Below are 15,367 nucleotides of genomic sequence, written 5' to 3'. Positions count from 1 at the left end.
TGCCTGGGATTTTGAAAGGGAAAAATGGCAAATAGATCTAGAAATGTTCTCTATCAATGCCCAAATTTCATTTAGATATATACTTTGACAAGAGAGAGGATGATATCTGAGGTGTTGTCACTCTGAGAATCAGACCAAGGTCTGCTGATCTTGAGGTCCGTGGTTCAAGTCTGCTTAGAGCAGCAATATTGCCCTAGGGCAAGGCACTTTATCCTCATCGCCTAGTCCTTTGGGTGTGATTGAAAGCCTTATGTCTTGCAGATGAGTGCTAATTAGCAATGAGTTACTTCATTGTGGTTAATTAAACCCAAACTTCTGCTCTGTCCGTGGCTCATTTTACATTTTTGCAATTCCTGAAGTAACTTTAATCTAGTGTTGCACATATGATGGCCATGATTGGAGAAATGATATCGTGATAGGTTCAAATCAAGTTAATCTACATTCAATACAACTGGTTGCCCATCCCTCTAAGTTGGCTATTATCTTACTGGCTATGCCTGATTGCAAGAGCATATAAACACAGAGGAACCACAATAAAAACCATCACTTACCGCACGCATCGCCACGCGCCATGCAGCACGCACCCCTGATGTGCGCTAGTTTGTCCATAAATCCTCTTTTTACCGCTCGCGCTCTGAGATGTCAAGACGTGTCTTTGGCTTTCTCGTCCTGCTCGGTAGTTCAAGGATTGAATCAGCCCCTTCCACGCACCACTCCTTATTACAGTAGTTTTTGGAGTAGAGTATAGAGCTTTTTCCTTTACTTGACCTACCCTTGTCAGTAAAGGAGATTTTTGACGGAGAAACCTCGCCTATCACATCGATTCTCTGCCGTGCAAAGGTTACACGTAGTACCGATGAGGGTTTTTGCCTGTGTTCACGTGCAATCCCGCCCTTACTTCTGGTGGCTTTTTTGCCTTAATTCTTGGTTTGTCTTTCTTATTTACCATGCCAAGTCAACCTTGCTAACCTTTTTTCAGGATGGCAGTTATAAATTACAATGAATCCTCATTTTTCTGCCTTCCCATGCTCCATGTGGGGGGTTTTAACTATGGCATGTCGAATGGCTCACTTCCATGATGTCAAATCACTATGGCAAGCTGCATGGGTCAAAATTGACATATGAACTTAGTGTTTCTTTGGTTCTTTGGTGCAGGTGGGTAAGTATTTTGAAAACACCTTCTTACAAATTGTTTTCTTGTTCTTTTTCCTCTGTACAGTAAGCCACTGTTTTGCGTAAAGTGTTGCCGTCCCCTCCCAGACAAGGACACCCACACAGCGTGCCCTCAGCATCGGGCTTGCAGCCGTGACACCCCATGTGAAACTTGCGCAAGGTGGACACAGGCCTCCCGGGCTGCCCAGAAGTCCTGGCTCGCAAGGAGGGCTAACCCACTCCCTCCCTCTACTGACACGCCCTCGCCGCCGGCAGAGGGTCTGACCTCCAACCCGCCAGCAGCATTGGCTCCCCCTCTCCCTGCTCTGTTGCCATCTGACACAGAGCCGGATGATCTCTCCCATTCATGGCTACCCTCGTCCTCTCGTGAGAGTGCTCCCGAGGGCAGCAGCTGGGAGCCTCTGCCCCTACTGGTGTGACTTGTCCACCACCGGGGCTCGTGAATACCTCCGGTGCCCCCTCCCCCGTGCCCTCTCCCCAGCGCTGCTGGCCGGCCTCCCTGCCGCCCGGGGCCTCCCCCACTTTCCAAGCGCGTGGCTGGTCTCTCCCGCCATCGTGGCTGGGCGTTGTCCTCGAGCGCCGTATGAGCACCTTGCTGCTGAAACCCAATTTCGCGTGGGCCCTCCTGGCTTGCGCCGAGCATTCCTGTTCCAGCCAGGGGATTATAAACGTTTCTTTGCCCCACGAGCAGCTCTCCCCGGAACTACTCTCGCTCGGCGATCACGTCACATGTGGCAATCCCCTGCGACATAAGCTGTTCCTCAAGGAGAACAGGCACTGGGTCCTGATGGCCCAGCTCGCGCGCTCGTCCATGCGACTGTCTGAGTACGCTGGCGCACTAGCTAACCTCAGCGCCCAAGCCGATGAGCTCAGGGTATCGTCAAAAGACAGGGCCCTATTATCCTCTCTGCTGCTCACAGTGACAGAACTCCTGTGGCTGCTGACAACAAGGATGGCCCTGTATACCACCAGACAGCGCCGAGATCTCACGCTACAAGCTCTCGGCTTCTCTGATAGGCACAGTGCACAGCTGTTGCATGGACTCCCGTTTAAAGACCCACAGCTGTTTCCGGGACAATTTGCACCTCGTCTAGAGGAGGAGATTGCAGTGTGCCAGCAGGCCCATGAGCTTACCTCCCATCTGTGGCGCCTGCCTACCTCACGCGGTCGTGGTGCATTCGGGGCCAAACTGTTGCAAGCTGCACTGCATCAGCCCCCTAATCCCCCACCCCCAAGGGGTGGCCAAGCCTACAGGGACTTCCGCTGCCACCCTAACCGGCGCATGGGACGTGGCCGCGGCCAGTCCCCAGCATGCGCTCTGCCCCAAAGGGCAAGAGCGGCTTGTAAATTTGCAGCCCAAGTGTGGGTTATTCCATGGGAGGTCAGGTGCGGGCTCCTAGCCTTTGCCTCTGCTTGGCACAACATTACAGACATTTTTCTCTCATCCTATGTATTTATGCAGTCTTGTACATATTTCATAGTAATTTTACTTATTTCTGTATAATGTCTGCAATTCAGCCTGTGGGCTGCAATGCATATTAATCAATAAAATACCCTTTCAATTCAATTCAATTCAATTCAGTTTGATGCCTTCATTCTCTCAGTTGTAAGAACAGGCTATCAGAGCTTTTACAACCGCTCCCGGAGGTGTCGTCCACCTTCCATCCCCACCCCCCCCCCCACCTTGGACAGCAGGCAATAACAAGGGAGGTCTCCTCCCTGCTGACCAAGGGGGCGATAGAGGAGATGGCAGACCACCCACGATTCTGCATCTCACCTGTCTTCCTCATTCCCAAGCGCTTGGGCAACATCCGTATGATTCTAAACCCCAAGCGACTCAACCAGTATGTACTGGTATGCCGTGTCCTTCCACATAAAAACCGTCTTGTCCATTCTCCCCCTGCTCCACCTCGGGGACTGGACGGTTTCCATAGACCTGAAGGATATGTACCTTCACATTCCTGTAGTGCATTCCTCCAGGGACCTTCTCGGTTTTTCCTTCGTGGGAAAAATGTATCGCTATCGTGCCCTGCAGTGAGTGAATTTTTTTTGTGGTTTCTCCGTGTTTATATGCGCTCGGATTCGGGCGTAGCCGGTAAGATAGTAGCTTACTGTGAGAGATGGGCACGGCCACTTGTATCTCGTAGATAAGAGAATCACTGCTGATTCTCATGTTCATGTAGAGCCACTGTCATAGCAACGGCCAGTCAGTCATCAGGATTTTTTTTTTCTTCCTGCCATGCTGTAAATTTGCAGTCATTGATGTAGTTTTATCTTATATGCAACAGTACCCTGGACATTAGAGCATCATTTATCATTTCAATGCAACGTTCCGCCCTTCATGGTAGGTGTGTGGGTGCTGTTGCATGCTATTCAATGCGTAGGGTATAATGTCAAGCTCCCAATAATTCCATGTCTCTTTTTCCTCTTGTTATATCTTTCCCACCTTTTGCCTGCCCCCCCGTCCCCCCTTGCAGGGAGAAGAAGAAGGAGAAGGAACGGGATGAACTGTGGAAACGTCTAAGTAAACTGGAAATGAATCATCTAAATAACCAAACCAACAGCAGTAATTAGAAGGAAAGGACAGTTGGTCTGCGGACGTGGCAGCACAGACATGGTGCATGGATGGCTGCCCCCCTGGATGCCCCCCAAGAAAACTCCACCTCTGATGGACTCTTTGCTGTCTCTCCCACAAAACGGGATTGTTTGGATTCACAGACTGAGGGCGCCATATTGGTTTAGTTGCTGCATTGGACAGAACGAGGAGTTGGGGCCAAAGCATGTGGTTTTGCTGATGTTACAATGGATGTGCATGAGTGTTGGTTGTTCATAATTTTGTTAGCTTTTTTTGTTTATTTATTTTCTCATCACCTACTTAGCAATTGGATGTGAAGGAGCCAAATAAGTAGATTCTATGTGTCTTGTTTGTTTCTTGAAAGGACGACAGCCCCAACGGGAAGTCTGCTGCTGCTACAGTCAGGCTTTTATGAGCTGATTGTTAGAGGACACGAGAGGTAGTGATGAAGTTTGTGTGTTATGCTGCCAGGATGTGCAGTAGGAACTAAGATTTTATCTGGGGTGCTGGTACCGGCATCCCACCCCCTGCACCTTGCCTCTATAACCAGTTCATATCACCTACGGTGGGTATCTGTGTGGTACCCATATACCTCAAGTTGGTGCGTGGTTGTTACATGAGCACACATTACAGACATATCAATGTGCTACGTGCAGGAAAGGAAAACAAACAAAAAAGTGGAACCAACCTATTTTCTCGACTATGAAGCAGTGAAAGATCTTTAGCCGAAGAATGTACTTAATAGAAGACAATGGATAATGACTCTCTGTCCTGTATTAAGCCCATTTAATAATGGTGTGTATATTAGAGGGACATTTGAGGACTTGCTCACCAAGTACATCTTATGTAAGTATGCATGGTATTTGCAATAATCATAATCTTCAAGAGTAGAAAATATGACACAGAGAACAGATCTGCTTTTCCATAACCCTGTATTAATTAGTGATCAGTCTGTAATAATCATAAATGATAGAATCTTTCCACAACAGCACTTTTTCCCCCTAATGGTCCGTGGTCATAGTTAATCCAATCCCTATGTGTGTATTGGGTTTTGTTTTTTCTTGTTTGTTTGTGTGCGTATGGGGGGGGGGGGGGTCTTGAGATACAATGTGGGTTGTGAAGTATTCTTGCAGATTCTCCCATATAGTGTGTGTGTTCTTTTTTCTCTCACTCTAGGTTTTGTACAGATAGCTTAACTTATTCACAAATATGTAGATAAATGTTTTGTTTCATATAACATGTAGGTCGTTCATGCAGTCAAAGCTGATATAACTGGTTCAGAGAATTGAGAGATAGGCCTTCCCATACAGTCCAGAGAGACCTGCCAATGATGTGAAATTACGCCTGTGATTGAAATTACCCATGTCTGACATTACATCGGAATGTCACAATCTATTTTGGCTGCTGTAGGCTCTTAATTCAGTGAATGTGTGGAATCAGTCAGGTTCAAGTGAATGAAGTAGGAGCAAGGTGTATCTCCCTCAAGTTTTGTGATAGAGATTTGCACATAATAGCATGGGAAGCCATTTTTTTTTTTATGTCGCTTGGGAGGCGTAATTCTTTACTTCATAGACGGAAGACCAAAAAGGCAGTCCTGTGTAAAGAAGGTGTCTGTAATATGTCGTTTTCTTCTTCTTTCTTTCTTTATTTTTGTTGTCGTGTGGAATGGGATAGGGGCAAGATTTAATATGCGGGGTGTTTGTTTATTTCTTTTCATACACTAATGTTCCGTGGTGATGTCAGTGATGACAAAGTGCAGGAGACATAGAATACACAAAAGACATCCTGTCAGCTTCGTAATGTGAGGGTAGGATATGTAACAAATGTTGTTGTGGTGGTGTTTTTTCTTCACTTTAAATTTTCTGGAGACCTTTGTGAGGAAAACTGAACTAATGATACCAAGAATATGTGTAGAGACCACGTATGAAACTAAATGTGGGCAAGATTGATCTTTGGTTTTTTTTTCCTCACTATCTTTGGCAATCATCTAAAGTTTCATGTTATCAACTAAGTGTGAACTGTGTCAGCTTAGTGACGTTCACGTGTATGATTGCACCTCTTTTTGTCACCTCCTCAGCTCAAGATAATGTCATTAATAAGAGACTGCACAAGCATGTTAACGATGATAAAAAACGGTATGCATGTTATCACCCTGCTTGGCAACTTCATTTGATTTAAAAAAATATATATCAAATCTAGAAGAGAATGACTATTGCAACTTTGTACGAGTCGGAGTGTGCTGAGGCTTTAGTGTATGAAGAAGTTATATCACTTCTACACATATGAAGAAGTTCAACATGTATTGCTTGTAGTAGGCACAGCTATTTGAAATCTGCTGTATTATGCACAAGAGTACCCTTAAGGGTCCATGAGAGGAAGCATTTATAGTGTTTGAACCATCCCATTTTCTTTCTCTATGAGGCAACAGAAATCGATGCTAAAATGTCATAGATGTGTTGGAATGATCGAGGGTGTCAATTTCATCGTTGTAGATGCAGTGCTGATTAAAACAAGACATGGCCCTCAAATTTAGGGTATGCTGCCAGCCTCTTTTTTTTTTTTTTTTTAAAGCAATGTATTGTTGTTTTGTGGAGAATGGAGATATAATGTTTCCTTTTGGTGGTTGTTGTTTTTTTTTTTCTCCCCATCCTGGCTGGCCTCTGCTTAGTGGATCTTGGCAATCCAGCGGAATCCCTAGGCAATCAAGCCCATTGCCCAGTCTAACAGTGGGATCAGCTGTGAGGGGATCAAAGTGAACCCTGCATTCATATAGCTGTCTGCTGAATATGTTAATTTGTTGAAAATATTATAACGATTTGCCAAAGATTTGATGATATCCTTTTTTTTAGGAGAAAGGCAGACAGATTAGTATCAGTTCTACAGAAGATGGCTCTCTGTTGGCCTTTTCCGTTCCATCAGCGGTATATTGCATTAGTGTTAATCTTTGATTGTATAAATTGTAAGGTGCATACAAAATTGTGCATGTAGAGGATACTCGCTGCAGGGGATAGCCAATACTCAATAGGCAGGTCATTAAACAGATCACTCAATCCAAATTTTGTATTTCATGAATTGATCCTCAGTAGATGCCAAATATGTATGTGTGATTTGGAATTGATACTTTAATTTCGTTAGTGTGGAAGTGGTAACCCTTAACTTGAGATGTGTATGAACTGTAACCACTTGTCTTTGAAGTGCCATATTCACCACACAGATGATAGAAACTAACATCGTATTATTTCACTCTGCACATCCTTTCTTTTCTTTCCACATTTACCACATTCATATGCTGTTTAGCCTATCAAGTTGTGACCTGTCGTCAAATGTGATGTGTTTCTGCTCACTGTTTCTCTTTGTATTTGTCTACTTAGTGTTAAATACTCCAAGACCTTATCTCGTTCGCAACCTCGCCACACAAATTTGACCGAGTTGCTGGTTAACCCAAGAGTTTCAAGCTTGACCAACTTACATTGGAAACAGTTCTTTGGCTGCATTTTGACATACTGATTATATGCAACAATCAATGTCATAAAACCATTTGGTACACCTGCCTCATTGCAGTGTGTGAAATAACACTCAGTGACAAGTCTTTATAGGTAAATTCTGTCATTTGAGTTGACATGACGGTGATTGGATTCACCTTCTGAACCCAGAACTTAGGCAAAGGTGATAAGAGCTGTTGACACCCTCTTAGTGATTTGTTGTATTGTACGTTGAAGTCCAGGAAATGGGTAGTAGATTAAATCAGTATAATGGTAACCCGCTCCCTTCCATATGAGTTATTGAACATGTTCTGTCAATCAGTCACATGCACAATCCAATGTTCCGTCTTGCTCCACCCCAAGGAAGCCTGCATTTACTTGATTGTCTCATGAGAGAAATAGAAAGGGATCCTCTAGAATAGTGTACTAAACACTGAAGTGGCAAGTGATTGTATTTTCTTCTCTGATTTAGAGAAAAAAAAGCTTTCCTTTTTTGCACGTAAGGACCGATGTATGTCCAGCTTGTGTTGCGTCATTATGTTGAAGTCCTTTAGTGTGTGTGAACATCTCTGATAGTTTTGTGCCATCCTCAAGCTGAAAAAATGTGACAGGTTTTCTAGGTACATTATTTTTGAAGCAGTTGTTTTTTAGACTATTTGATTTAAGACGATCAGGTGCATTTTGGTGTATTTTGCTATCCACTGTCACATAATTGTCTTATTAGAGGTAAACAGCTTTGTGATAATGTTCAGTGTCATTTGCATATCTACTAGAGGCCCATACTTACTAATGTGAGTGTTTTTGTGAAACACCACAAGTACATTTACATGCAGCAGCGTTTTAAGGACCTGCAAACTATGTACAAGTGGCATATAGTAAGCCAGTCGTGACTGCAAATTTGTACAGGAAAGCAAGGAGCCACATAATCTCTTTATTTTTGTTTTGTGTTTTTATGGGGAGGGAAGAGGGGTTGAAATTTGGGCTGTCTAGCAGATTTGTGATTTACTCCAGAAGCAACTCAAGATGTGCATCATTGAAAAGGGAGGCACTGAAATAAGCCTAGCCCCATGATGTGTTTGATGCTGAGACATGGGACTGTGATTTGGACGTTAATCTAGTTTATGGTGTTCCACAGTTCAGGTCAAGGCAGAGTGACTGGTGCGACTTTGCATACATTCTGTATCTGCAGCATGCGTATTAGTCATAACTCGAGACAGTGAAACTTTTTTTTCCCTGGTGTCAGTTATTGTGTCATGTCGTGTTCAGTAGAGGATTTTGTCAGGGCATCGAGTGATTTTCCGTACAATGTTAACATCACTGTGAAACCACTTACCGAATAAGTGTGATTACCTCCCTCCCAAGCCCTTCCTTCCCACCCCTTTCCCATTATGGGGACTCCATGATGCATGCTTTGACCATGTAAACACAAGGAGGCAATGCAAGATTTCTCTGTGAATAAGAAAGAAACTGCAAGCTAGGCCAGTTTTAAGGTGGAAACATGCATGAAATCGGAATAAATTAGAGTGTGGTCTCTGTGTCTTTGGATATGTCACCTAACTCATCCCCTAAGGTTATATAATCCTCCCCCTCAAACACGTCTTAATGTGGATTGTGCTTCAGTGGTGAGGTGGTAATATGTGTGCAGGCTGTTGCTAGGGGAAAAAAAAAACACTGCGCAGAACAGGGATGTGTATGAACAGAATCCATTTTGTTTGCTTGCAAAACCACACATTTTTAGACAATGAAATGTGCTGCCCAACAAATACTGAGTTCTGCTGTGCTGTCTGTTAGTGGCTTCATGCTGATATCAGTAGGTGGGGAATTTAAGTGACATCTTTAACAAAATTGTTGCCATAGGCCTCTTAGTTACAACTAAATTGTGTCCAGTGGTTGTGATTGCAATGTCCAAGGGTAGTGCAGTCTATGCATGGCATGTTGATTTGCATATTGTATCATTCACTCTGTATTCAAAAACATTGGGTAATTGTATGGCATAGTAGATTATTTTCATGAAGAAATATATGTATTATCCTTTTAATGATACACACATACAAATGCTTTTTTTTTATACAAAAGGAATATCAACAGCTGTCCAGTTGTAACATTTTATAGAGTAAAGAAAAAAAAAAGTTGGAGGTGCTGTGGGTGCGTATGCAAGCTAGTGGCAGTTTTTGATCGATTGTTAGCTCACCCAAGCTTATTCTTTTACATTTGTATGTGTGTGTGTGTGTGACATGGTAATCCATGTCTTGTAAAAAGAGAGTTAAGAGAGAAGTCAAAAAGTATTCACTCAAACATTTTGCACTTGTGTACAGTGTGATGTTCACAGCTTCTACAAATGCATACATAGGACATGGTAGACATTTTCGTCCTCTCTTTACACATAGTGACTAAAAACGTAGTGAATGTACCGTGTGAACATATTTTTTTTTTCTTGGTTCAAGTTGTACAACTTGTTATATTTGTAAATATAGTGTACATTTTGTCTGTATATTCTACCAAGAGAAAAACAAGAAATTAGAGAGATAACTATTGCAATTTCCCTAGCTTCATGTCATTTTTGAAATGGGGTTTTAAACATAAACATCGAGGCATCTGCAGACGTGGAATTACTTCTAAATGTATGCGCAGGTATCTCTTCCTTTATTTCTTATTGGATTATTGATATTTTTGTTTTTGTTTATCCATATGATGAAATATGGAAAATGAGTAAAAACAGGAAATGTTCATGTGATGTCTCCTTTGTCCCTTGTGTGTGTTATTCCTCTGTGCAGCCTTCAAGCTATGAATGTGTGTATGATGGCACCAACTTTAGTGACAGCACATTGTGCTGATGGTACAGACGTAAATTAGATTATTTCCCTTTTTTTTTTTTTTTTTGGGGGGGGGGGGGGTTAGTATGTTCTGTACAGGGATATGTGGTTGATCACTGAAAATGCAAAGGCCCTGAAACGACATTCAGTTCAGAGTCACCATAGTCCAAACTCAAGCCATCTGCTATGCTGTCCAACTCTTCATCACATTGCTATACTGCATCCATCAACTCTGATCATTTCAAACCTTACTCTTGTGAGACAAATACCGGACCCGAGTCAACTTCATTGTAAGGAACATGTATACATACATATATGTATATATATATATATATATATATATATACTGGCATCAAAAGACTTAACCACAACATGGCGGGCGGTGCAAGAACAGTAAATGTAATGTGCAAGATTTGATGTCAATATATATATATATATATATATATATATATCACATACATGCATACACACACACACACACACAACTATACATAACTGTATGTATGGAAATGGGTATGACTTCTATTCTTCCACTTTAAGAGTTACACAATCCTTAAAGGGACACAGTCCTCACGAAATTTAAAAAAATATGTTGTTGTTGGTACCTCCAATGAACTACTTTCACCAAAAACAAACTTTAAAATCACCAAATAAGCTCGTACATTTTGGTTGAAAAATTGTGACTCTGCATGGTGAATATGCTAATGAGCAAGTCTTGGCGGAGAGTCATACGTCGTCGATGCACAACTCTTCCCAGCCGTGTTCTGCTCGTTATCCGTACGCTCCCTAGTTTACCCGGATGCATGAAGACGTCGGTGGCTACTCCGACTCGTATTTGACATTGTTTCTACGTTGTGTGTGTGTGTGTGTGTGTGTGTTTGTGTGTGTGTGTATGTATTGTGTATTATATTCGCACGTGTGGACGGTACAACTACTAGTAGATGATAGATCTACGGTAGATACGCGTACGCACCTCGCACGCGGTTTGCCCTTCGCACTTTTCCAGTCTCAAGCGCAGCTGCAGCCCTACCTGTCGCCGCTCGTCATGCATGTTCTATAGTACGTACAGAGTGTGTACATATTTGTAGGTAGAAACGATTCTACACAGGCTAGGCCTGCTAGTACACTACAGGGGCGACCGCATTCAGCGTCGTCTGGTCAGGCTATCTTACATCAGTAGTTTTGCTCGAATCGTGCAGAAAATTTCCCAGGAAAATCCTTTTTTCCGTCCCAGACCAACAAAAGTATCGTGAAAGGTGAGCTGTATGGCTGGGAAATATCGGTACAACGATGCCGAACTGGGACATAAGAAACTTAGGGCCTACAAAATCTCGAAATCGTGTTGTGACCTACCTGTGCGTGGACAATTTGTGAAGCGATGTTTTTACGTGGACCGGCAGGCTGTGGCCCTCGGTTATAAACCGAGAAAACTCCTGAAACCAGATGCAATCCTGACCATTTGCTCACATGAGTTATAAAACAGAAAGGGTAAATTACAGAATACCGGCAGCCAATCACGGAGAGCGCAAATCGCTCTGAAAAGAGCGTAATTACGCTTGCCGATAGCAACCATCTGAAATATTAATCCGCTCTGCGATACGGTCCGTGATTCGGCTGTCGACGATTGCATTTGTTTACGTGTGTTTTCTTTGATCTGTGCGGTGAGAAGTGTGGTATCTTACGTTGTTCTCGGGGGTTTCGGGGGTGTCCCCCGAATAATGTAGTTCTAGATCCTGACGATGCTAGTCTAGATAGCCGTTAAAATTTACCCGAATTTACGATGAATACTCACGTTTTTAGGAGTTGAGGATAGTCCGTATCCTAGAAATCGACAGCAATTTAGGTGAGACTAGAAAACAATCACTTATCTAATTGCTGGTGCTAGCTTACAGTAGAGCTTACGCACTGTGTGGGTTCTCTTGACAGCCCACCATGTTGACTCTATGCAGTCGTACAACAATACCTACACACAACAGCTTATGATGCGTACGTGTGCAGTGGTAGCGCGTATTGAGTCTGCAGAACGCGCGCATGTTTACTAGTACAGTGTACAATACGTGTAGCAGTTGAGTGCGCACATGTCTCTTGACAATACGCGTATACGCGCTGCCTTGCCAAACTAGTGAGTAGTGTGATTGATCGTGAATGACTTGTGTCGAAAAGAGATGAAGGAAGGAGGATGTCAGCTGTGATGACGTCATCAAGTTTAAAGTAGTTCCGCCAAAATCGGCTCGATTTTCTTTACCGACGATTTACTCGAGTTATCTTGATTTAGAGCAGTTTTCCTCTGAAACCACTCAATTTTCATAAAAATTGTGTGGTCAACCTACTTTTTGACGGCCGTCCCGTTCCCGGGCTTTTTGGGGCCCCCAGACGACGGGAAAGACGAATTTCAGCCCTTCGGGCTGAAATTCATCTCTAAGGGAGAGCCGCCGGAGGCGGGGCCGAAGGCCCCGCCTCCGGCGGCTCTTATACGCACTAATATGCTAATTTATATGATGCAAAACCGGTATTCTGTAATTTCCCCAACAGAAACACCTCGAGCATCGACTTCGAAGAGAACCGAGGGGAAAAAGCGTAGAGAGGTAAGGAAAGTGGCTAGCTATGTTTAATTTACCGTGGGCCTGCAGCCGGGGTTGGACTGCAGTACAGTGCCACTGAGCTAGCTGCTGCCAGTGCCGACTGGACATGCACGGCAAAGTGGAGCGAAATCATATCCCTACGACCCCCTGTGTTTATCCTTCCCGGCTCACGTCATATTTTTTTTTTCGAGGAAAGGCGATTATCTGACTACTTACAGAAATATTGAGATACAAACAATATTTTCTTAAGAATTCGACTCTCTCATGCACAGGTTATCTTCGGTTTGAATGCCAAAATTGACTGGACGGAGTCGAGTGTACTGTTGCCAGTGTTGGTATGGAAATGGTAAGGATTTGCGCGCGAGAGTGGTTTCTACGCTAAGAAAGTATGCAACACGGACGGAAGCTAGAAAACGACCGTGCCTATTTGATGTCAAGTTCATGGTATATTTGGTTTAAAAATACATATAAATTTATGTTTACAATATTAATTTTTCGTAAATTATATATATCTAAGCTTGAAATATTTTGTTTGAAATTATAAAACCACAAACTTTCACATTATATGATAAAATTGCAACTAATCATTTGAACACTTAAATTGGTTTTTAGAGGCACGGCTGTCAACTTGGTGAGTAGGGCATGCACTCACCGAACTAAAACATAGTGGAATGCGTGTTCACCCAGGAAATACGCAGCCACCAAAACTTGCTACCACCGCCATTTTGTTCGGTCAATTTTTTCCTTATATGGAGTGCGGGCTGTGTCTCCGAAGCACAAGACCATTGTCATGAACAAACATGCATTGTTACGTCATAATCACTTGCCACTGGACGGCGTACTCTTGCTTGCGCGCGTACCAGTGGCCCAGTCTGACCGCGCCTGAGCGTGCACTCCATATAAGGACAAATTGACCGAACAAGATGGCGACGCAACACGGTAATTTGGCTGCACGGTCTCGCGTATGTTGGGAATAGGGACACGCATTCCACTATGTTTTAGTTCGGTGCATGCACTACGCAGGCATCTTTTTGCCGGCTCTTTCACGATCGCTTGCAGGAATTATTTTTCAAAAATCGCGTACGGAGACAATTTTTGATGTCCAAGCGTATAAATTGGTGAAAGTTTATATTTTTTACTCGTCTTAATTAACAGTACAGTGAAAATCTCAGGACTGCTTCCCTTTAACTTCAATGGAATGTTACACCTTTCTTAATTACATAGAGGCTCATTTGTAATGTGTATATGGGCGTTTTTGCCATGTTATTCAACGCATACAGATTTCTGAAGTGATACTTAAATTCGACTGTATTTCAGGTACATTTACTGAGTGTACATGTACTAAGTAGTGCATTCTTGTAATGAGCACACTAATGATTTTTAGAAGTTTTCCACAATGGTGGCTTTTGTTGAAAATATTTATTTTGGCATTTTCTTTGTGACTACAATGAAAATGATTAACATCTCCAAAGATGTGAAGTTAGCTGTCAATGACTGAAAAAAGGCAAAAACAGATAACAAGATGTACACATCCATGATGTATCGTCATACAGTCACCATACGTCCCTTGAAAAGGGGAAATAGATACCAAAAATACATACCAAAAATAGCTACCAAAAATAATTCTACAAACGGCCCTTTCACTCATATTTGTTTATCCATACTGGCAAGTGTATATCATCCATGCACAGTCTTCAGTTTTTATGCCTCCGCCACGCAATGTCGCCGGAGGCATTATGTTTTCGGGTTGTCCGTCCGTCCGTCCTTCCGTCCGTCCGTCCGTACGTAATCAAATTTGTGGACAATATAACTGAAAAACTGTATGAGGTATCCCAATGGAACTTGGCAGGTGTATGTATGAGGGGTGAAGTTGTGCCTATCAACTTTTTGGCGCAGATGCTGAAGGTCAAAGGTCAGAGGTCAAGGTCAAATGCTCAAAATTTCACTATTTCCTCCATATCTATGCAATGCCTGAAGGTATTTTCATGAAACTTAGTATATACGTGTATTACCCAATAGAGATCTCTAGTGAGAGTTTCGGGTCATGAGGTCAAAGTTCAAAGGTCAAAGGTCAAGTGAAAATGTTAAAATGTCACTTTTTTTCTCCATATCTCAGAGATGGTTCAAAGTTTCTTCATGGAACATAGTACATATGCATATACTGACTGGCAGTGATTACCTAGGAAGCTTTGGGTTCACGAGGTCAACGATCAGGGGTCAAAGATCAGGGTCAACTCACTTGAAATGAAAATTTCACTTTTCCATCATATTTGCGATGCCTGCAGGATCCTTGAAACTTAGTGAATACATGTATTAGCCATTAGAGATTCTCTGGGAAGTTTTTGGCCAAAAAAAGGTCCAAGGTCAAAAGGTCAAAAGTTAAGTGAAAGTGCTAAATTTCACTTCATCCTCTAAATCTTGGAAGTGGCTCTAGGTATCATGAAACTGATATTTATGCATGTTTTGTCTGATAGTGATTCTCTTGGGAATTCTAAGGTCATTGGGTCAAAGGTCAAGGGTCGAAGGCCAGGTCAAAATGCTAACAATTTACTATTTAATACAGATATTACACTTTTTCTCTATACCTTGAAAAGTACTCAATGCATAGACTTATACAAGGGTCGTAAGTCCTCAAATCCCCAAATACATGCTCTCTTAGAAAATGTAGCCATTTATCCAAATAAACCTATTTCAAGGAAAGTGAACACTTATAACATGTCATTTTAGTATTTTGCCAATTAG

At 42.7% G+C, this 15,367-nt stretch overlaps 1 protein-coding gene across 1 annotated transcript in view; it reads left to right on the top strand.

The window, feature by feature from the left end:
* Positions 1-4,817, top strand: part of LOC139715305 (serine/threonine-protein phosphatase 2A 56 kDa regulatory subunit epsilon isoform-like) — an 82,906-nt gene extending 78,089 nt beyond the window's left edge. The window contains exon 13 of the mRNA XM_071626885.1: positions 3,651-4,817. Within this exon, the coding sequence (XP_071482986.1) occupies positions 3,651-3,747 (97 nt within the window). The 3' untranslated portion in view covers positions 3,748-4,817. The remainder of the gene's footprint in view (positions 1-3,650) is intronic.
* The last annotated feature ends 10,550 nt before the right edge of the window (positions 4,818-15,367 follow it).

The sequence above is a fragment of the Diadema antillarum genome, unplaced genomic scaffold (assembly GCF_040938485.1).
Source record: "Diadema antillarum isolate AM-2024a unplaced genomic scaffold, OU_Dant_1.0 scf00000046, whole genome shotgun sequence".
In the NCBI taxonomy this organism is placed as follows: domain Eukaryota; kingdom Metazoa; phylum Echinodermata; class Echinoidea; order Diadematoida; family Diadematidae; genus Diadema; species Diadema antillarum.
The sequence above is the reverse complement of the archived record's forward strand: the minus strand, read 5'-3'. Positions and strand labels throughout refer to the sequence as shown.